The sequence below is a fragment of the Mesoplodon bidens genome (assembly GCF_964165515.1).
Source record: "Mesoplodon bidens genome assembly, chromosome: 6".
Classification (NCBI taxonomy): domain Eukaryota; kingdom Metazoa; phylum Chordata; class Mammalia; order Artiodactyla; family Ziphiidae; genus Mesoplodon; species Mesoplodon bidens.
This window is the reverse complement of record NC_138162.1, coordinates 4,025,744-4,049,433: the sequence shown is the minus strand read 5'-3', so window position 1 is coordinate 4,049,433 and position 23,690 is coordinate 4,025,744. Positions and strand designations below refer to the sequence as shown.

The 23,690-nt window shown below is 46.6% G+C and overlaps 1 protein-coding gene across 4 annotated transcripts in view; it reads right to left on the bottom strand.

Annotated features, from left to right (window-relative positions):
• AK8 (adenylate kinase 8) overlaps window positions 1-23,690 on the bottom strand; it is a 130,785-nt gene that overhangs the window by 29,108 nt on the left and 77,987 nt on the right. For all 4 annotated transcript variants that reach the window (XM_081236348.1, XM_081236350.1, XM_081236349.1 and 1 more), the window contains one exon: window positions 21,826-21,967. In XM_081236348.1, coding sequence (XP_081092474.1) covers window positions 21,826-21,967 — 142 coding nt within the window. The remainder of the gene's footprint in view (window positions 1-21,825; window positions 21,968-23,690) is intronic.

Here is a 23,690-nt window from a genome sequence, read left to right as displayed (position 1 = left end):
AGCAACATGGATGGAACTAGAGATTATCATACTAAGTGAAGTAAGTCATAAAGAGAAAGACAAATACCATATGATATAACATATGTGGAATCTAAAATATGGCCCAAATGAACCTATTTACGAAACAGACTCACAGACATAGAGAACAGACTTGTGGTTGCCAAGGACGGGGGCACAGGGGAGGGATGGACTGAGAGTTTGGGGTTAATAGATGCAAACTAGTACATGTAGCATGGATAAACAACAAGGTCATACTGTATAACACAGGGAACTATATTCAATATCCTGGAATAAACCATAGTGGAAAGGAATATAAAAAAGAATATATATATATATATATATATATATATATGTATAACTGAGTCACTATGCTGTACAGCAGAAATTAACACAACTTTGTAAATCAACTATACTTCAACTAAAAAAAAACAGGGCTTCCCTGCAGTGGTTGAGAATCTGCCTGCCAATGCAGGGGACACGGGTTCGAGCCCTGGTCTGGGAAGATCCCACAGGCCACGGAGCAACTAGGCCCATGAACCACAACTACTACTGAGCCTGCGCGTCTGGAGCTTGTGCTCCACAAGAGAGGCCGCGACAGTGAGAGGCCCGCGCACCGCGATGAAGAGCGGCCCCCGCTCACCACAACTAGAGAAAGCCCTCGCATAGAAACGAAGACCCAACACAGCCAAAAATAAATAAATAAAATTTAAAAACAAACAAAAAAAAACCCCTCGGGTCTTTGAGTCCAAAGCTCATGTCTTTAACACTAAACCTATGGCTTCTAGAAGATGTCACGGCAACACCAGCCAGAGGTCCGTCCCCAGGGGAGCCGAGCGGGCCTGCTTCCAGGTGGAGCTCTATGTCCATGCTCTTCCGAGGTGCACAACTGTTCTCACAAAGGATGGACGAGCGTGGCATGTTTCTGCCACCGGCACCAAGACAGGGAGCCTGAACGAAGAGCAGAGTTTCCAGGGCCTTGTCTTCCTGAAGGCTGGATGCCTGGGTCCCACCCCAATGGCGAGTTGGCGCCCATGCTCTGCATCTGGCAGAGGCATTGAGGTTTCTTGGAGAGGCAGCACGGCTTTCACGGGAACCACTTTCTTTCACGACTGGCCTTTACGTTCATAAGCCTGTCATGTTTTAGCTGTGGCTAGAGGCTCAAAGCATTAAAAATTGGAATAATTGTCATTACTTAAATACTCTAAGTAAATCAAAGAGGAACTGCCGTGGGCAATACAACCATTCTTGAAAGAAAACATTTAGGCATCTTTTAAACCCATCATCGAGCCTAAGAAAAAAATATGCTCCCTAAAACTTAAGTTTCCTGTGGTCAAACATTTCCATGGCTTGAGCATTTGCGTGGTGATTCAGCCGAACTGTGTCACAAACCTGGGTGGTTCCAGGGACCCACTTTGCTGCCTAGGTGCCCTCTGGAGTCCTGCAGCGTGGTACCCCCAAACCTACACGAAGCCTTTGTTCCTTGAATGGTCTAGCGGTTTCCACACACACACCTCCTTTGGTCACACAGTGCTTTATCTCCACCAGTAGAGTCAGGAGCTCTCGGGCACTTTGGTAGCACCCACTGAAAATAAAAATTACAATCCAGCAACTCCACTTCTTAGGATTTTAATCTGTAGTCCCATGGATATACAGAACCATACTACAGGACATCAGCTGTAGCAGTGTTTGCAAAATGAAAGAAGGCACACAGTCTAAATGCTCTTCAGTAGGGACGTGGTCACATTACTTACTGCCTAGTCTAAGGCTGGAAGACTATGTGGCTATTAAAAAGGATGAGGCGGAGCTATGTGCTACATGGAAGTATGTCCAGATACGCGGCCAAGAGAAAAGAGAAAGGAAGCAGTGTGCGCAGTGTGTCTCCATCTACAGAAAGTAAATGCATACATTTATAATCTCCTTATTGATGCAGAGACATTTTCTGGAAGAAGACCCTAGAAACTATGAAGAGTTGTTGCTTATGGGGAAGGATGAGAAGAAAATGATATTTTCCCCATTTCTTATTATGACATATTTTGATACATAAAAATAAGTTATGTAACATATAATCATTCAGGCCACGACTCTTTTTTTTTTTTTTTTTTTTTGGTGGTACGCGGGCCTCTCACTGTTGTGGCCTCTCCTGTTGAGGAGCACAGGTTCCGGATGCACAGGCTCAGCGGCCATGGCTCACGGGCCCAGCCGCTCCGCAGCATGTGGGATCTTCCCGGACCGGGGCACGAACCTGTGTCCCCTGCATCGGCAGGCGGACTCTCAACCACTGCGCCACCAGGGAAGCCCACAAGCACGATTTTAAAGGGACATTTTTCTAAAATGGTTCTTCAAGGTGGTGGTGAGCTTGCCTCTAACACAGCCAAGTGCTGGGAAGAAAAATCAGCAGACAGGGCTCCCACCTCTCATTTCTCACAAGGCCGAGGCTTTCTGCCCACTGACCCTTGCCCCCCCTGCTAGGTAATCAGATCGTTGTTAATTAATAAAGCTGTCAGGTGAATCATCCTCTCTGGTCATTAGTGTCCTTCCAGAAAGAGGATCCTGCTATCACTACCCCGTCCACCCCTCGGCTTGCAGCTCAATTAACTTAATGCTATGCAAATGAGAGGCTCTTCTCATCATTAGCTTATAGCCCTCGAATGTTAATCGCCGTAATTGGGCCTTCAACAGGGTAATTAGACACGATTTCGTCCATTAGTCTTACAAGGCTAATTATTGTTGAGAGGAGAACGGGGGATGCTCCCAGAGCTCCACACGAAGAGGGGCCTCTGCTTAAAGCAAACACGGGTGGAACCTCCACCAGGTACAAGGGCCGCCACATTCCAGGCCGTCCCAACCCAGCATCCTAATCCGCTGGGGGTCAGGCGAGGGAAGGGAAGGGGGACACCGGGAAGGACAGCAGGTGTGCCGGGTGGAGAAGAAGAATACATACGGCCCTTAAAAGCAGAACAAGAGAGCGCAGGCTTCCCTGGTGGCACAGTGGTTAAGAATCTGCCTGCCAGTGCAGGGGACACGGGTTCCAGCTCTGGTCCGGGAAGATCCCACATGCCGCGGAGCAACTAAGCCCATGAGCCACAACTACTGAGCCTGCGCACTAGAGCCCACGAGCCACAACTACTGAGCCCGCGTGCCATAACTACTGAAGCCCGCGTGCCTAGAGCCCGTGCTCTGCGCTGAGAAGACAGCGCAGTGAGAAACCCTCGCACCGCAACAAAGAGTAGCCCCCGCTCTAGCGGAAAGCCCGCGCGCAGCAGCGAAGACCCAAGGCAGCCAAAAATAAATATAAATAAATAAATAAAAATAAAGAGGTGATTAAGTTAAATGAAGTTGTCAGGGTGGGCCCTAACCCAATCTGAATGGTGTCCTAGAAGAGGGGGAAATTTGGACACACAAAGAGACACTTGTACACAGAGAAAAGACGACATGAAGAGGCAGCAAGAGGGTGGCTGTCTGCAAGCCAAGGAGAGACGCCTCAGCGGAAACCAGTCTTGCCAGCACCTTGATCTTGGACTTCCAGCCTCCAGAACTGTGAGGAAATGAATTGCCATTTTTTAAGCCACAAAGTCTGCAGTATAGCAGCCCTGGGAAACCCGTTCAGATTCCTAATAGGTATCTCACTCTTACCATGTCCAAAATGGAACTGGTGGTCCCTTCCCCCAAACCTGCTCCTTCCACATCCCTGGTCAGGAGATGGCCAGACCATTCTTCCCTTTTGCTCCAGCAAAAACTGGAGTTGTCCATATCGACCGTGTCTGTTCTGCCTTCAAAACGTAGTCGGAGCCCAAGTACATCTTGCCACTTGCGTGGCTCCTACCCTGGGCCAGGCTACCAGAATCTCTCACCTGGATGATGCCAACTGCCCCCTTCCTGGCCTCCTTGCTTCTGCCCTTGTCTTCATGCCTGCCTACAGTCCATTCTCCACCCAGGACCCTGAGTAATCCTTTTAAAACATAAGTATCATCACTCAACTGCTCATCATTCCCCACCCCCAGTGGCTCCCACCTGACTCAGAGGAAAAGCCCGTGTCCTCCAGGAAGCCCGTCTACCTCTGACTCACCACCTCCCTCCCCGTCACCGCTCCATTGACAACAGCCTCCATGATGCCCCCTGAACTTGCCAAGCACATTCTCACCCCAGGGCCTTTGCACTTGCTGTTCCCCTGGCCTGAACTGCTCTACCACAGATCATCCCAGGATTTGTTTAAACCTCTGCTCAAATGTGCTCTTAAGAGAAAGGCCATCCCTGACCACCTTCCAAGCAATGTGCTACCCCACCCATCCCTCCCCACCTTCCTGCCCGCCTTCCCTTCTCCCCTTGACTCTGTTTCACTGCTCTCCATGGGACCCAACAGAGTATGTGCATCTGTTGGTTGTATATAGCCTTTCTCACGCCAGCAGGACTGTAAGCCATGGGACAGCAAGTATTTTCGGTTTTGTTTCCTTCTGTGTTCCCAGAAGTCGAGCAGTACCTGCACGTAACAGATGCTCTGTAAATATTTGGTGCTTATCTGAACAAAATCATCCCCATCTTTGATAGGAGGAGACTGAAGTTCAGAGATGATTAAAAGAAAAACCCTGCCCAGCCTCACTCAGCCTGTATGAGGCAAAGCCAGGCTTCTGGGGCCTCTTGCTTCACCACTGTCCTGTTAAGCTGCTTCCCACCCGCAGGACAACGTGTAAAGTGCCGTGAAGGTGCAGGGCAAGGAGAAGCGTCAGGGAAGGCTTCCTGGAGGTGGTAGAGTTTGAGCTAAGCCTTGTAGGAAAGATAAGATTTGGACAAAAGCCCAAGGTGTTCTGAAGGAAGACACATCAGGAGCAAACACTCGGTGTTTAGCAAGCAGGAAGTAGGCAGGTGTGCTCAGGTGCGGGGGCAGGAAGAGGAGGGATGGGTGGGAAGGAGGGAAGCCCTCCTCTCCCGATCCCCACCCCACCTCCTACTCTGCGAGTGGGAGTTCCAGGCCTGGTGGGTTTCTGCCCGGTGCATGGAGTCCTTTCCTAGGATCTAGAACCTACGCTTCATGAGACAGAGGCCCAGAGAGAAAGGAAGGGCCCCAAGAGCCACATGGGGGTTCTGATCCACTTGCCCCTGGGGGCGGGGGCGGGTGTTGGGTGGGGTCTGGACTCTGCAGACACCTCAAAGCCAACAAGGAGGCAAGGCCCAGGGTTCTATAATCTCAGAAGAAGTAAGGCTGAACTTCAGTTTGTGGGAGACCTTCTTAAAAGTTTTTTTTTTTATTTTTATTAAATAATTTCTGTGATATTTAGGGAGGAGAGCTTCAAGCTTTTAGACATCTGCCACATGAATCTGGCAGAGGCCCAAGCTTTTAAAGCACAAGCGGGGTTCAACAGTTCAGCACTTTATTTATGCCTCCAAGGAAGATGGAAAATTGAAGTCCACTCTGATGCCTCCCAAAGTCTCCTATGGGTAAAGAAAACAAATATGATTTCTCCAGGTCATCTCGGCCTCCGTCCTCTTGCCTTTCTCTGGGAAATGAATTTAAGTCAACGGTCTAGAGTTGCGCCTGCCAAAAATGGGGGCATCTTCATCAGAGCTGGACTCAAATGCCAACTACCCGGGGCTCCATTCTGCTAAAGGTCACCTGTCACTCTCCACCGAGGCCTGGAGATTGCTTTGGATGTCTGATAGCAGGGAAGGCGTGTTTATCTCCCCTGATGTCTCAGTCACCACCGACTTAGGCCCAACTGTTACTGGTTGGATAAAACCCGTTGCACCCCTAATAAGAGCTTAGAATCCACAGGGGAAACGGAAATTGAGATGTGCTTTGTCAATGAAGAATAGTCAACCTTGATGGGGGGAAAAGCGAGAGCTGGTCGTGAGAGAGATTCTCTGACTGTGAAGGTAACCAGACACTAAACTAGGAAACTGAGCAAAGTTGTCACTTCTTCCCCAAAGGACACATTTACACGGTGTCATTTGGGGAGGAAGTGTGCTCAAGTAGAGTGTGGCAAACTCACTCTGGACCCCTTCCTAGACCTCTTAAAGACAGCAGGAGAGCCAGCCAGGCAGAACTGGGTGCTCTCAGAAAGTTCTTAGGAAAAAAAAATTTTAATGGTTAATAAATACACTGAGTTAGGGGCTTCCTTGGTGGCGCAGTGGTTAAGAATCCGCCTGCCAATGCAGGGGACACAGGTTCGAGCCCTGGCCGGGAAGATCCCACATGCCGCGGAGCAACTAAGCCCGTGCGCCACAACTACCGAAGCCCACGCACCTAGAGCCTGTGCTCCGCAGCAGGAGAGGCCACTGCAGAGGCCTGTGCACCACAGCGAGGAGTGGCCCCCGCGCAGCGACAAAGACCCAACACAACCCAAATAAATAAATAAATACACTGAGTTTCAATATACTACGGCAAGACGGTTAGTGTCAGTCTTTAACAAAGTTACTAACCAAGAAAATACCACGCAAATCCCTTGTTACATGTGTGCCCTGTTTCCTCCTAAAGACTAAACTCCCAGGCCCTCCATCACCCAGCACAGGCTGTCTCTTACGCTCCCGGATTGCCAGCTGCCCTGAAGTTTCCTGCCACCAGCACACCACGCAGTGTGCCTTCTGGTCCCCGCTGCCCGCTGGGGACAGCAGAGCTAAGCCTGTGGTCGTCGGGGCTCGCTCTCTTTCTGAGAATTCACTGTACTTTTCTGTTTTATACTCTGCAGGATCCTGGAGACTGCAGGCAAAGGGTTCAAAGGTGCTGTACATTTTCGATGTCCCCGCTTCAAAAGTAATTGCTCTTAGGCTCTTCAAGACAGACGACAAACCTTAGTAACAGACTGTCATAAACTAAGTTTTAACCCTCGAAAAAAAGCGGTGCCGACCTTCCACATTTGCTCAGAATCATCCTCACCAGACTTTTTCTTACACAAACATTGGAAATAAGTGGTAAAATGTCAACAGTCCCTAGGCGGGAAAATAATGGGAGCACTTCCCTTTTTCTACTTCAGTCCTTATTTACCGAAGGATTAAAATACTCCAGCCCCGGGGGCCCCGACTCCACCACCGGCCACAGTCTTGAGCTGGAGGCCCAGGGTGCACCTCCTTTCCTAACTCCAGGCCCGGTGACCCAGCCACCGGCTCTGAGAACCACCGCCTGCATCCCCTCCGACCTCCCAGGTGGCTGCCAAGTTCCCATCACCAGCTAGTATTTATTTTTGCTACAAGGACGCACAACACTCACTCTCAGAGCCAGGACAGTCGGTGCGTGCTGTCGCAATGTGCTAAGCAGCTGTGTAACAAGTGTAGTGGAAACTGAGCTGGTGGCCTGGGAAGATGGCCCACGTCTTGGGGAGAGTGGATGCAAAAGCGAGAACAAGGCAGTTGACCTGAACGGGACGCCGGAGCAGGTGACGGCAGAGATTTCAGAGACGCTGGAGAGATGCAAGTGTTGCCGGGATGGAAGACCTTTGGGGTGAGTTTTAATCTCTTCAAGTCTGTCTCCAAAAGTAAGCCTCGACGGTGGAAAGGTGAAGAATACAGAATGAGGACAGGCGGGCAGAGCCCATCCCAAGCAGGACAGGTGTGATACGGCATTTCACAAGTGCTGTATCGACCCAGTTTTCAAGTCACGGCTCACAACCCTCAAGTCCCCTGCTTGGGCAGTTCGCCAAGCCCCACTCCAAGCGCTCCCCTTCCGGGACTCCTACACTCCAGGCGGGCACAGCCCCCAGGCTCCGGAGCCCCTGAAATTATTTAAATTAGCCAATCCAGCAAAAGCCTGCAAAACCTAGCTAACTGACCTCCTGCCAGACAGAAGATGCCTTCCACGGCTCAGCTGCAGTCACCCTGTCCCTAGGGTGAAGCCCCCGCACCAGCTCCATGTGGCAGCCACCTCTCGTTTGGAACTGTAAGTAACAGAGTTCTGCCTTTCATCTCTCTGAGCGTCATTTGGTTGTGTCCTGCCATCAAAAGAATCTTTAGGGAATTCCCTGGCGATCCAGTGGTTAGGACTCGGCGCTTTCACTGCCGGGGCTCGAGTTTGATCCCTGGTCGGGGAACTAAGATCCTACAAGCCATGTGGCATGGCCAAAAAAAAAAGAAAAAAAAAGAAAAAGAAAAAGGAAGAAAGGAATCTTTAAGTCTTACAAAACAACAGGGGACAGGTGATCCACGCTTTTTCACGGCCGCCACACGATCTGCGAGACTGTTCTAGCATTCAGATTTCCCTGTTTGTCTGGCTCTTTGGCTTCTCTGACAAAAGTGCAGTTTTGTCTTTGTGTATCTGCAGGATCATCTTCTGCCCCGCAAATCACAGGTGAACAAGGAAGTACCTTCCTCCACCCAGAGGGGAGCAGTGTGCTCCGAGCGGCCGAGGGGCCAGCCAGGGCCACAGTTCCTTGGTGAGGAACTGGTCTGACCTTGCTTTGCAGAAGCTCTGGTCTCCACGCACAGGCCCAGAGCTCCCAATGTATCAGGAATAAATGCGGCTCTCACACCCGGAGGCCCTCGTACATACGCCAGGCTCTGTGCAGAGTGCTTCCGCATCACCGCCTCCTACCCCCGACCTGATGTCCTCAATGCCATGGTCCCTGGTCCTCAGTTGAGGAAACTGGAGCGCAGAGAGGATAATAACTGGCTGCAGGAAATTCAGGTTTAGATATTTATCTGTTGACAACATCATCTTGGCTGTACGGAGCATTTTCTAATTCCTAAGTCCCACCCATATGCATTTTCCCAGCAAATACGTACATGAATCCAGCAAAGGTGAGGTGAGAAGGGCTGGGTTATCACCCCATTTGACGGATAAGGACACTGAGGCTTAGAAAGGTTACGCAGAGCCCCCGGACCGCTGACCAGCGAGCCGCAAAGCAAGATTGTCAGAAACGTGTGTCAAACTATCAGGAAGGGGAAAGACGGATGAAAAATTCAGACAGCTGCTGAACGTTGAAAGAAAGAAAGAACCAGAAGAGACAAGACCTGGAGCTGCCCCCACTCCCTCCTCCATCACATGCACACTTTCTTTTTTACCCTTGGCCCCAGACGTTTTGTTGAGACAATGGCTACTTCCTCCAAAGCCCTCGAACCCAAGTGGACATCTGCCTAGAGGGGCCAATGGACACCATCGCTTGTGCGACAGAATCCGAGTGGCTGGGGACCCTGCTGTGGATAGGTGCACAGCGACTCTGCTGTTAGGAGGGGCCTCCCGGCTCACCGATGTTTAGGAAAGATCTTTCTTCCAAAAACAAAAGGCACCGTGGAGCACACAGTCCATGATATGTATTCCAGCCCATGTCTGGTAAACTCTCAGATGGTGGCAGCAAGGCAGGGTCAGCCGGTTCTATTAGCTCAATTAACAAGGAGTAAGATAAGGCTAACATCCCACTCATCGGGCCGCTCGGCACGGGGCTGGAGTAATGGAGTTATTAACCTCAGTCAGCCACTGAATTTTGCTGCTGATTCCAGCTCCATTTCCTAGTTCAGGCCTCCATTAATGGGCTGTTTATTATCCCTAATCCACGGAAGGATCAGCTGCAGAAATATGAGAGCTTCCTGGAAGGACCAAGTGATAATAAAAAAGAGAGAGAGAGAAAGAGAGAGAGGAGAGGCGAGAAATCCTCTCGCGCATTTTAATTGTTCTTTGGTCCAACTGCTGTTCTCTTAAGAGACGATAACATCCTTTTCACTTTGGAACACATCAGAAACGGTGAAGCCATTCTCTGAGGGTTTCGCCGTGTTGTCCTCCAAAACACAGTGTCATATGCAACTACAAAATAACAAGCTTTTAAATTAAATGAGAGCGCTCTGGCATATTACCTATATGCCAGTTCAGTTTTTACTTTCATAACACACCATGATTTTCCATTGTTTAAATTTAACATAGCTGAACCCAAGAAATCAGACCAGCATTCAGCAGAATAATTTATCAACATTGTTAAATGCTCTGATCACAATTTTCCAGTTTGCCTGGATCCACGGGCCCCTTCCAGACAAAAGGGTGATTTTTGTCTTTGTCTATTTCAGGGCCACTCTCTCATCCCACATGCCATCTGGAGAATAAGGAGCTACCTTCCCCAATTCCAACCAACGGGAGTCTTTAAAGTGTCTTCTGTAGGTAAGAAAAGCAAGCAGACTGTGACTAGAGGGAAAATATTTTGAGTAGAAATGAGTTATTTGTACCAGCCCACAGTGAGTAGATACAGCAATTACCCTCTGACGGTCGTCCTTCAGAGTATAACAGTATTTGCCATTTTAGCCTCTTTTTCTGGATGCACAGGCTCAGCGGCCATGGCTCACGGGCCCAGCCACTCCGCGGCATGTGGGATTTTTCCGGACCGGGGCACGAACCCGTGTCCCCTGCATCGACAGGCGGACTCTCAACCGCTGCGCCACCAGGGAAGCCCCATTTTAGCCTCTTTTTGTGTAATAGGAATTCAAAAGCACATGGATAACGATCATAACAAATGTTTCCATGCTTCTTAAAGTGTAGGCAAATCAGTAGCTCACCTATTTAGGGCATGGAGTGTGTAATTTATTTTGTGAGAACAGGAGAGAAAACTATATCCTACACTTTGAATGAGAGTCTGTCCTCCCAGAAAGAGCTGTGGGAGGGATATTTAGAGCCAGCTCATAGAGCCCCCTGCATCCACGGCACTTGCCAATTATAAATCACACGCACACATGTTCCACTCACTCTCCAGAGCACTGGTGCTCTCAGGTTAAAAGGGTAGAGGTTATTGCTCCATTTGACAGACAGGAAAACTGAGGTTAATTGTAGTTATTTTCAAGCCAGCAAGCCAGGGGGCAGGGATAGACGCTCATCGCATTGCAGAAAGGGCACGATGGAGCCGCTCAGAGCAAAGAGCTGGGGTCCCGGTTGGTCTCCTCCACGTGGCCTGGGGCAAGGGGCACGGCTCCTCTGAGCCCACATGCCTTTTACTGAACCAACCTACTTTATGGGGCTATTGAATGGATTAAAGGAGATGCAAAGCAGGCACACAACTGGCACTCAGTAGACACCAGATATCACTATCATCATTCTTGCTGTCAGGGTGATGATGAGGGTCCAAGGTGAGGGGGCAGGACCGGGAGGGGGAGAAGTGTCCTCAGGGACGAACAAGGCAGGAAATACGAAAGCTTTCAGACCCACGCGTCTGAGGGGCCAGGCGTGCACCGGGCAGGCTCCGCTTGGGGGTGGGAGTCCCAGCTCCTCCAGGCTGGGAGTTCATGGCAGCCAGCCTGGGTCCCTTGGGCAGCTCTGCTCTCCGGTTCCCTGGGGGAAAGGGCTATGCTTTTAGCAAAAGCCAACAAGACACCCAGCACCAACTGGGATCCAGGTGCAATGAGAGGAGACCTGTCACTGCTTTCCCAGGGACAACCGAACCCCTCTGGGCTCCCACAGTTATGTGGGACACACAACTGTCTAGTTTAAGAAATAATAATAAATAGGGGCTTCCCTGGTGGCGCAGTGGTTGAGAGTCCGCCTGCCGATGCAGGGGACACGGGTTCGTGCCCCGGTCCGGGAGGATCCCACATGCCGCGGAGCGGCTGGGCCCGTGGGCCATGGCCGCTGAGCCTGCGTGACCGGAGCCTGTGCTCCGCAACGGGAGAGGCCACAACAGTGAGAGGCCTGCGTACCGTTAAAAAAATAAAAAGAAAGAATAATAAATAAAAAATTGAAACCCACCACACTCGAAAAGGAACCTATACAGCAGTTGCCAGTTTGCACAAAACAACCTGGGACACAACAAGCTAATCGAAAATACCTTCCTTGGGTGATTTCTTCATAGTCCCCAAATTTAGTCCAATGGAGTACAGAAAGAGAGAAATACTAAAAGAAAACATCAATAGTAAAATCTCTGCTACCATTCTGCTGAATTCTATTGCCACGGACTCAGCGAGGGTCCCCTCTTTTACCCTCTTTGCAGGGATTTCTGAGAGACGCAGCAGCAGCTCTGACCTGCGACCTTGCAATTGGACGTGACCCGGACCTTGCCTGCTGGGCCTGCAGCGGTACAGCCCGGGTCGGGGGAAGAGGTTCAAGGCATAGCCTGCCCCACCCCCTCCTCACAGCATCAAGGTGAGGGAGGAGGCAAAGGAAAAAAAAACAAAACAAAACAAAAAACCAGTCTGTCTGATACACTGCAAACTTCCCAACATCAATCAGAATCCTATACTCCCTCTCCATAGTAAACATTAATTTTAAAAGGAAATACCATGCTACAAACTTGCAGCATGAAATGAATTATTTTACAGCCAAGCGGAGGGCAGATTTCTGGATGGAGCCTTGGATACTTCTCTCTTTGTTTCTTTCTTCTTTCTTCTTCTATTTTTTTCTTTTTACTATTATTATTACATTTTAACAAACTTTATAGCCCATTTTATTTGTTCTCAAAGAACTTTTTCTCCTTCTTTGTGACACATCAATTACTTGGTTTGTTTCCCCCACTGTGGGATGTTGGAACCAGGAGTTTGATATTGCTCTGCAGAATATAATTTAGTATTATGTGCCATAGGTTTATGAGATAGAAGTGAAACAAAACATGGAATTTGAACACTATCCATTTATTAGCTCTAAGAAGAGACTCATATTTGACAAGGAGACAATAACTTTGTTCCCTGATAAGCCAGAGGGGTCTATTTCTGTGTCCAATACACAGAGTAGTTTACCCTTCCCCAATAACTCTATTTACTAGTATGAATATATTTTAATAGTAAAATTGATAGATATGTAAATTTATTTTAATCTAATTTCATTGAATCCTCCTAAAAACAAAAAGAGCCTTTGTAGACTGTTTTCATATCTGAATTATAGATTTCTGTATCGTATTCCCAGATTGATTTCTAGGCTATAATTCTGTCAAGATTTCCTCCTGGTGTCAAAAACAGCAGCACCACAGCTAGAGTGCTTTATAATTGGCATCACAACCGAACCAGAATTACAGCCCTGATACTCATCCCAGAGCTAGGTGGGTTCATTTTAGAATGTTTCTCTCTTCCTTAGCCTATATCTGGACTTGAAGGTTCATGGCTAAAATTACTTTCTGAATTAATCATAAAAAATGCTTAATTTCAAGCTAAGGTGGAGGAAACAGATTAGTCAGAGATGAGAAAGAGGAGGGAAAATACACCCTCAGTGATGGGAGAAAAATACAGAAGGATGATTAAACAGTGGCATATGATTAAATCTACGTTGTAAACAAATATCTTTTTTATTTCTCTGCTTGTCCTCTGCCTTAGGGTCAAATAAATTAAACTGGCATTATTTACTAAGTCTTTAGAAACTGCTTTTTACTTCGTGGTGAATGGAGAAGTATTTCCTTGCAAGCCTGCCCTAAATCAAAGAGGTTCTTGAATAATCTTCCCCGCGATGCTTTAATAAACACCGTGCCCTCCCCCTGTTGGTCATGCAGTCCTGGCATGGTGCACAGGGTCGGTAAATAAAACAGGCATTCTTCCCCTCGGGGTTCAGAAAAAACGAGCACTAGATTCTCTCCCTATGTCTTGTCAATGACCCGCCCCCAGCCTTCTTTTAAGTGACTGTTTTTACATTTTCCCTGATGCCTTTCATCTTCAGGTAGATGAGTTTACTCAGAAGCTAATTATTGACACCAAAGTCTGTTCCATCCTCAGCAAACGGAGGGTGGAAACTTCGCCTCATAGCACTGTGGTCCCCTGGAAATTCCCGGTCAACATAGGTGGAAAGACAGGATGCTCAGGCTGCCTGCTGGGTCCCTGCTGCCCTAGAACTAAACAGACCTTTCAGTCTTCTAGGAGGAAGCTCTCCAGACCCAACTCCAAGGATATAATTAAGAGAGAATTGAGGAGAATCCAACCGTGAGGAACAGAAGAATGCCCCCCACCAAGAGGTCCACCTCCTAACCCCCAGAATCTGTGAATATGTTACTTTACATGGAAAACGGGATCTGCACATGAGATTACATTAAGGACGTTGATAGGTAAGATCATCTGGGTGGACCCAATCCAATCACACGAGTCCTTAAAATCTGAGAACTGCTCCCAGCTCTGGTCAGAGGGAGATGTGGCCACAGAAGAAGACCAAGTGTTGCAACATTGCTGTCTTTGAACACAGAGGAAGGGGGCAATGATCCAAGGACTGGGGGCAATCTCTAGAAGCTGAAAAGGTGAGGAAATGTACTCTTCCTAGAGCCTCCAGAAAGGAACGCAGCCCGTCTGACATATTGATGTTAGCCTTACAGAATTGTAAGACAATAAATGTGTACTGTTTAAGCCACTCAGTTTGTGGTAATTTATTACAACAGAGAAAACTAATTTTCTGTCTATTTTCTAAAACCAACTCATGCTATTCTTAGAGAAACCACAGAGCTATTCAAAGACAAATGATTTGCAAAATATACCCACCTTAGGACTCAGGTCTAGACATTGCCAAATAAGGGTCCTAAAAGTTAAAAGAGAGAGAGAGAGAGAGACATAGACAATGAATACCCTTTGGAAGAAGAAGTACTCTAGGAAACAGCAGAACATTTTAGATAAAACCTTATCAATGTGCTCAAAATAATTTAGAGAGAACAGACACTGTAATACAAGAAATCAAAGAAAAGAGGATGAGATAAAATTTAAAAGGAGATGAAAGAAAACTGACAATGTTAAGGGAAAAAACTAAGGGAAACGTAAAAGCATTATAGAAATGAAAAATAAATTAGAAGCAACAAGAAATAAATATGATAAAAAATAAAGCTATCATGAAGGACAGATGTGAAAAATAATACAGAAAAGAAAAGGAAAAGATAAAAGCTACTAGAAAGAAACTGTAATTATGGAAACAGATAATAAATATCCAGCATGCACGTAACTGGTCTTCCTGAATAAGAACACCAAGTGAATGAACCAGAAAAATATTAATATATGTACTAGAAGCAAATTCTCCTGAAATAATGGAAATGGAAAGGATTCATAATATTCCAGAGAAAAGTAATAAAGAGAACCAAGACTGAGGCATGGCCTAGTGAATGTAGATGAACTGAGAGAGAGAGCATCCAGACATAAGAAGTACATTACCTATAATGGAAAAAAATCTCACTGGCCTCAGACATTACTGCAACCCTACAGGTGTCAGAGCACAGTATAGAAATGGTACAGGATGCTGAGGGGTAAGAAATGTGATGGGAGAATTTTTTACCTTGCTAGATGCTGTTTACAGATAAAGCTAACAGAAAGACATTCTCAAATGTGCAAGAATTTAGGAAGTTTAGCATGTCTGTACCCTTGCTAAAAATGACTCAAAGACATAATCCATTCAAATGAACAATGAATCAAAACTGATAAATGGAGAGGCTGAATCATGCAAACAGCTGGTGTTGAAATCTGAATCCAGTTGAAGAGAGAATGAAAACTTCACAAGTACAGTAATACAGCTAAAAACAGAATGTAATTGTTATATTTCTAGAAAGAAAAGCTTAGTGATCTTAAAAATAATAATCTGTGTATAATAGACTGAGGCCAAAAAATTTCAGAATGTGTCTGTCCCTCCCCACCCCCAGCCCCAGCCTGCCAGAAATGGAGAGTGGATCGGGGAGGGGAATGAGGAGGTGGTACCTATGGGAGCATTCTTTCTTTCATCTTTCATTGACAGAGTCAAAATATTCTGTTTCATTTCAGAACTGACAAATTGAGAAATACAAGTTTAATCAAACCATCTTGACAAGAGTAGTAGAACTAGAAACAGATTATCTTCGAAACCAACTTGGGGGGAGAGGAGAGAAGCCAACAATAGCAATAATAAAACAAAAAGAAGGGGCTTCCCTGGTGGCGCGGTGGTTAAGAATCCGCCTGCCAATGCATGGGACATGGGTTCAAGCCCTGGTCCGGGAAGATCCCACATGCCGCGGAGTGACTAAGCCCATGCGCCACAACGACTGAGCCCGCGAGCCACAATGAGTGAAGCCCGCATGCCTGGAGCCCGTGCTCTGCAGCAAGAGAAGCCACCGCAATGAGAAGCCCGCGCACCACAACGAAGAGTAGCCCCCGCTCACCACAACTAGAGAAAGCCTGCGCTCAGCAACGAAGACCCAACGCAGCCAAAAACAAAAATAAATAAATAAATTTATAAAATAAAAAAAAAAAGAAAACACAGACCATTAAAAAAAGATGGAAAACAAAGGAAACCATGATGAAGCATAAAATAAAGTGATGAAAATAAAAAAGAAGTGGGATAAATTCAACTGTTCAAAGGAAAAGACAAGCAGGTTGAATAAATGTTAAACCCAATTTCATTCTGCCCTACGTGACAACTTAAAATAAAGGAAGCAAAGTAATTGAAGGTAAGAGACATGCAAATGCAACAAAGCAATGGAGGGTTGAGTTCCGGGTAAAAATGGCGCGTTGAAACACGCATCACATTCTGTTTCCTCCCCAAACCCGACAGAAGATTGACAGGAAAGGGATTCTGAAAACCTACAGCAACGACAGGGAGAACAGTGGAAGGGAAGGCAACTAAACACGTGTTTTTGAGGCTGGAAGGCAGCTGGACCTCTGACAACAAGCAGCAGAGACATCAGCAAGCCAAATCCCGAGTCAGCAGCAGGAAAAGCTGAGAACAAACCAGTCCTCACCAGCAAATCCTCAAGAGGCTCAGGCAGGCAGAGGTACTGAAACGGAGCAGGGCCCTATGGTCCTTTCCTCCCATGTCCTCCACCTGCCTTTTGTCTGTGGAGAAACTTTAGCCAACGAATAAGTTTAATCAGAGAAGTGAGAAAATGCAGAGGCAAAGAAAACAGTCAAATAAATAATCATAGTTTAGTCATTAAGCAAAGTTAAGGACATTTAGTTCCTCCTCAAGGGCTATGGATAATATTCTGAGCCGTATCCTGTGAACTGTCTTGTAGATACTGAAACCCCCCAGGCGGAAGAAGTTAACTACATGATGACCAGGCTGTAGCCATGACATAAGCTGCCGCAATTCTGAGAACTGGCCTCAAGGAAATGGGAACAAACCAACCCTGGAACTGAAGACTAACTGTACCTAAAGCAATCAAGATGATGCTGATCAGACCACCGCAGGACCAATTTCAAGGTGAGTGTCAGAGCTGACTGTGCTGTTTCTACATGTAGCGCCCTCCCTCCATCTATAAAAGCTCTTGTCCCCTGACTGTCAGTAGAGGGGAGTCAGCCTTTGGACAGGAGTCCCCCCACCTCCCCCCTGGGTTGCCAGCATTGGAAATAAAGCAAACTTTCCTTTCCACCAAATTTGCCTCTTTATTGGCTTTTGAGCAGCGAGCAGCACCGGTAACAGTCCACTCGGAAACTGGATGGCTAAAATAAGGACGATTGGTTAAACTTGCTTAAGAAATTAAGCCCCAGATCGCCTCCTCACTCCACCCAGCGGAGTGAATCCTCCTCCTCCACTTCGGTAGAAATGGGAGGTTTATTCTCTAGAGAGGATATAATACAGGCTCCTTGGACTTGAAGAATGCTGAGCACAGTTGAGAGTCTGAGTCTGTACCAAAATTAGGGGAATTTTAGGTTAAAAATATATATGCCTATGGTGTGCAGTGTGTGAGACCTCTGCCCACCTTCTCCCAGTCCCCACTGTCCTGCTTCTCCCTTGGACCCCAGACCTTCACCCTCCAGCAGGAGATTGGGTGAGTCCTCTCTGAGGAATCTGACATTTCCAGAGGAAAAGACTTAAAGATGTTGAGTTGGTGGGAGGTGCACAAAAGGCCCAAATAGTTCATCCTACACTGAAGACAAATTCTATGAGCTCCATCTATGCCCTCAGAGCTCCCAAATAGTTTTTTAGTTTCCCGTTCTTACATGTGAGCAAACAACCAAGGGTAATGCAACATCTTTCTACTGAGAAAGAATGAGACCAAGACAAACAAAATTTAGTAGGAACAGACTATGCAGGAGGGGAAAAAAACCTCTCCTCATTACCCTCCTGCAAAAACAAGCTTCCATTAACATCTTCAAGAGATTTTTAAAAATCCATGAAATAAGATCAATAAACTATAAAAGTAATATTCAGATGACAGAAAAAAGACCTCTTGAATGTTATAAAAGTAAAAACTGCAGCAGAAGTTAGAAATTCAGTAAAAGGGTTGAAAGAGAAAGTTGAGGAAACCTCCTAGAAAGTAGAGCAAAACAAAACAAAGGCAAACCACACACATACACAAACACAAAAACAACAAAAGATATAGGACACAAGAGAGAAAAGTTTTTTTTTTTTTAATTTACAAGGCCAGTCCAGGAGATCTAACACCCAAATAGCGGGTTCCAGGGAGAACAGGAAAAAGAAAAGAGAGAGAAAAATCAACAAAATAATTCAAGAGAATTTCCCAGAACTGAAGGACATAGGTTTTCACATTAATTTTTGGCCCGATGGAGTAAATGAGACCCAGACCAAAGAAATAAATGAAATTTCAGTGTGAACTTCTTCAGTCTGGAGCACATGTGATGAGGGTGTAACAGCCTACTGTCGTCAAACCATCTTTTTAACTTGAGAAGCAACTGGAAGGTATGCTACACTAAAACAAGAGAGCATGTGAGAAAGAGGAAGATGTGTGATTCAGGAAACAGGGACTCCAACTCAGAAGACAGGCCAAGGGAATCCCTCTAATCACAGTGCAGAAAAGTCCTGGAACAGCCCTGCAGTAAGCCTACAGAAAAAGCAATCCAAACAAGAAAGGAACAGGAGTAAATAAGAAAAACCTGGGACTCACAGTTTACATAATATGATGGACTTTGTGGACTATTGTTCTGAGGAGCTATTATAAGCTGCAGAAATAAGTAGCAAATAGATACAAAGAAAACTAGGCAAGCAAAGAGACAAGGTGATTATTAACATCAGGAAAAACAAAATGAGAAGAGAAAGGCAAAACCGACAAAAAGGACATAAAAGACCTTCCAGCTGAGTTAGCTCTCCGAAAGCAGGTTTTCTGGAAATTACACTCACAACTTTGTGCTTATATCTCATTGGCCAGAACTTAGTCCTGTGGTTCTACAGAGCTGTAAAGGAGGCTGGAAAATGGGCTCTTTCATTTCAGACACCAACGTGCTCTAATGAAAACTGATGTTTTGTTACTGAGGAGGAAAGGGAAGATTCATGTTGGAGGAGACAAGTAACGGTCCTGTCACAGACGGTCGCTTTCATCAAGATGCCACTGCACAATGAACACACAGCTGACAAAAACCTTTATGAACTAAATAACATGGCACCAAAACATATAAAGCAAAAACTACAGGAAACACAAAATCAAATCATTAATAAGCTACCTCTCCCCCAAAGGGCCAGCTCCAAGGAAGAGTTAATGTTGAAGTTTTAAAAACTATTCCAGATACAGAGGAAGAATGAAATCCTATGAAATGATCACATCCTTGATACTATAAGCCTGACAAAGGACAAAAAAAAAAAAAAAGGAAAAATTCAGACCCATATTACATATGCATATTAATGCAAAAAATCTAAATAAAAATGTAGCCAATACCATCCAACAGTATATTAGTTTCCCATTGCTACTATAACAAATTACCACAAATTTAGTTGATTTAAAAAGTTCAAACTTATTATACTACAGTTCTGTAGGTCAGAAGTCTGGTACAGGCCTAACTGCACTAAGATCAAGGTCGCCCAGGATGACCTCCCTACTTTAAAGCCAACTGATCAGTTACCTTAATTACACCTGCAAAGTTCCTTTTGCCATGTAATATAACATTCACTGGCCTGACATGGCAGGGAGGGGGACTGCTTAGTTTTGATGGGGAATCAAAACTGCACCTGCCACAAGCAATATATCGAAAGAAAAACACACCAAGACCAAGTGACAGTCATTCTAGGAATGAAAGGCTGACTTATTATTAGAAAACCTGCTAACATAATTCATTATATTCATACATCAAAAAGGGGAAAAAAAACACATTTGTCTTAGAAAATGCTAAAAAGGCCTTTGAATAATATTCAGCATCAACTCCAGATATTTTAAATTCTAAGAACTATACTTCTTTAACTTGATAAAAAACTGTATATACCTCAAATGACAGTAGTGCCTTAGTGGTAGAATGCAGGACAGTCCTTCAGGTCAGGAAAAAAAAAACCGCATGTCCATCATGACTCAGTTCTGGAAGTATTGCCCAATGTAATTAGACCAAAGAGTAAAATGAAAAATATAAATATTGGAAAGGAAGAGGCAAAAGGATATATATTTGTAGATGAAATGATCATCACCCTGAAAAGCCCAAGGGAATCAACTGAAAAACTATCAGAAGCAGTAAGAAAGTTCTAGTAAGGAAGCTGGAGTATAAAGCAAATAAGAAAAATCAGTATCTTTCTTATACTCCTGAGAAATCCAGTTAGAAAATAAAATGGGTGAAAATACCCTCTTATCCCAACACCAACAAGAAGAACAACAGGTAATATAATACCTAGAAATGCACTTAAAATGAAAAGCATGGGCCCAGTAAAGTGTCGGTGGTTTCACGAAGGGGCAAAGAGAGGACAGGGCCACAGACTGAAACAGACCAACTGATAAACCTAATGCAATTCTAGTTAAAATGTCAATGGCAAGGACTTCCCTGGTGGTCCAGTGGGCAAGACTTCTTGCTCCCAATGCAGGGGGCCCAGGTGCGATCCCTGCCCAGGGAGCTAGATCCCGTGTGCATGCCGCAACTAAGAGTTTGCATGCCGAAACGAAGATCCCATATGCCTCAACTAAGACCGGGCGCAGCTAAAATAAATAAAAAAAATATTTTTAAAAAGTCAATGGCAGTTCACCATCAAATTATCATAGTGCTCATTTGGAATAACAAACATATAAAATAGACAATAAAGAAGAGTAATGAAAGGGCTTTGTCCTGCACTGACTTGAAATACATGATAAAACTAAAGTAGTTAAACAGTGTGGTAGTACTGCAGAAATCGACTTGTGGGAAACAATAAAAAGTTTAGAAGTATAACCAAGCGTACTGAGAGACTGTATTTACGAGCAGACAGCGTATATAAACACCTATCCCCTGCAGCCACCAGCCCAGGACCCAATCACCATCTCTGCAGCAATCAGCCCCAAACAGCCAGGACCTGATCAGTAACTAACAGCTTCCCTAATTTTGCCACCATTTCCAATTTAGAACCAAATTAGAGAAAGCTGAATATGTTCCCCTAACCAAGCACATAGGACACTCTGCTTCCAGCTGGCCGCCCCCAGCTTCCCCAGGCCCACAGCCTCCCTCAGGGAAGCCCTGAAGCCTCCCCTTTCCCACTAGAAGGCTCTCCCTCCCCTCTGCCTGCCTTTGAGATTGGGCCAACTCCCTTGCTATATATATAGCAAGCTCTGACTAAACAGCCTTTGCTTTTTTCATGTAGGAGGTCTTTGTGTATTTCCACAATATCTCCTGTGGGGGGGGGGGTGCCCTCAAGTTCAAGTTAGTGGAAGAAGGACAGAGTATTCAACAATATTCAACATTGGAAGGGAAAAGAAAAAAGAGATTTGTACTGCATACCCACATCAAAATAAATATCAGACGCATCAAAGAACCAAATGTAAAAAAGCAAGCTGTGAAAACAGTAGAAGAAAACATGGATTGCTTTGCACCACAATCCCGTAAGGAAAGCAAGACTGGCTGATGTGTATTATCATCCACAGATGAGACGCTGAGGTCCGGCAAGGCGAGCGGCAGAGCCAGGATCTGAACCCAAGCTTGACTCCTACTTCCCAGGGTAAATGGGACGAGTGGGTGGGAATGGGAATGACTCAGAGACACTCCCCTTCCGGAGCGTGGTAAGGCTCCAGCAAACTGCCAGCAGTCAGCCAGCTCCGGACAGACAGTGCCTGGTGGTGGGGACCTTCCTGGGAGGCGGCGTGGCCAGGGCCGAGGCCCCGCCGGAAGCGGACGGCTCACCTGTTGGGCTTGTAGCCCATGCTGTCCATCAAGCATGCCTGGTTCCTGTCTCGCGGGAAGCCGTGCAGCACCCACCCTCTCTCAACGCAGTCCTGCCGGTCCAGGCGCTGCCTCAGCACCTTCATGATGATGTAGTCGGGGACTGCAGAGAAAGGAAGACAGCTGGTCACTCTGCCGCCCTGGCCGCCTCTCCTGACCCAACAGGAAGGTGACGGAGCCTCTGCGACCATGGCTCACGGCCTTCCTAACTTTATTTGACCCTGATGTGAAGAGGTGAAGAAGCCGTTTTAGGTGGACAGGGCTGTGGGCGCCCGTTTCCCAGGACCCTCCGAGGTCCTAGCAATGGGAGGAACATGGCCACCCAAGAAGGGAAAAGCATTGGGTGACCTTGAGTTTGAGCTTGAGCTTTCCCTGACTTTGACAGGATATATGCCCATCAGCAGCCAGGGTAGCTCCCAGCCCTCCAGTGATATGTGGGCATCCCTCCCCGATCCCCCTGCAACGGCAAGCATCCAGTTTTTGCAGCAAAAAGACTTTTCACGGAAGCATACCAATCCCCGGTGGAAGGTTTAGTTTTCCTCCAGTGGGATGGCAATGGTGCCCCTGAGGCTCTCTGCTAATTCAGGATACACAAGCAACTCCCTTCCCCCAGTTCTCACCTCCTTGATGTTCAGAATCAAGTCTCTCTCAAGAATCACAGCTTTAGTTATAACCAGAGACTGAAATCAAGTCTCACGGAGAAGATGTTGAGAAGCCTCTTGTTTACATTACTGAAATTGACATTCTCCTGAAATTTATACCTCTCTTCTCAGATTCATTAAAAGGCCTATGTTGCTAATGTACTGCGTTCTAGCAATTTGCACTGCATTTCCTGCACTTTGCATTCATTTTTCCAGAGATACTTGGTAAATATTACCATTGTTTGCTATGAATGTGGGCCCCCCCAACGAGCGGGTTTCCTGGAGCTGCAGTGACAGGGCGGCTCAGCATCTTTTCTGGAGATGCCCGGTTCCCTCCGTGAGTCGGCCAAGTGGCCCTAACGCACATGACTGAAACTTCCCCAAAGGCCCCCAGGCTGACAGCCAGGTGAACGTGGCGGTGAGAGAGTCAGAAAAATTACTGCTTTCCTCCACGGCTGTGACATGCCGGGTGACTGCCCTGTTGCCAAAGAACCATAAACCTCATCTAAGTCATTTGCATTTCCCTGATTTTGTTCTTTCTCACATCTTTCAGCCTTTCTTCCCCAGTCCCTAGGAAAGGGCAGGAAAGGGATTTTGCTCTAATGAGAAGATCTGGCTAAAACAGATCAGTGAGAAGTTGATACAGCTAATCCCACCCCTTCCCTGCTTAAACCTGCCATGGCTCCCCAGTGCTCTGAGGATAAGAGCAGTAGCCTTCCCCATGGTCACCAGGGCCCTGCAGGACCCAAGTCCTGCCTCCCCTCCCTGTGAATCTCCCCCAGCTCTTCGCCTCCCCTTGAATGTGCCGGTCCCTCCACCCAGAGCATCCTTCCCTCGAGCCTTGCCCGGGGCCAGGCCCCAGAGGAGTGTCCGCTCCCTGGACGGCCCGTCGCTGGGTTAGCACCTGTGCTTCTTCACCTTCACTTGCCACCCCTGTTAGTAACTCTCTGGCTCATTCTTTGTGTAATGCTGCCTCTCAGGAGGACAAAGGACCATGCCCACCTCGTTTTCCATGATTAACACAGTGCCTGGCAGATAGGAGGGATGGAATAAATAGACAGGAGCCCTCCCTTTTCAAAGCTTCACTGCAACTAAACAAAGATGTTAAAACCAACTCGACCAGGCTTTGGGGAGCTCAGAAGAAGAGAGGAGGGGAAGGAGCTGGGCTGGAGGCACACACGAATG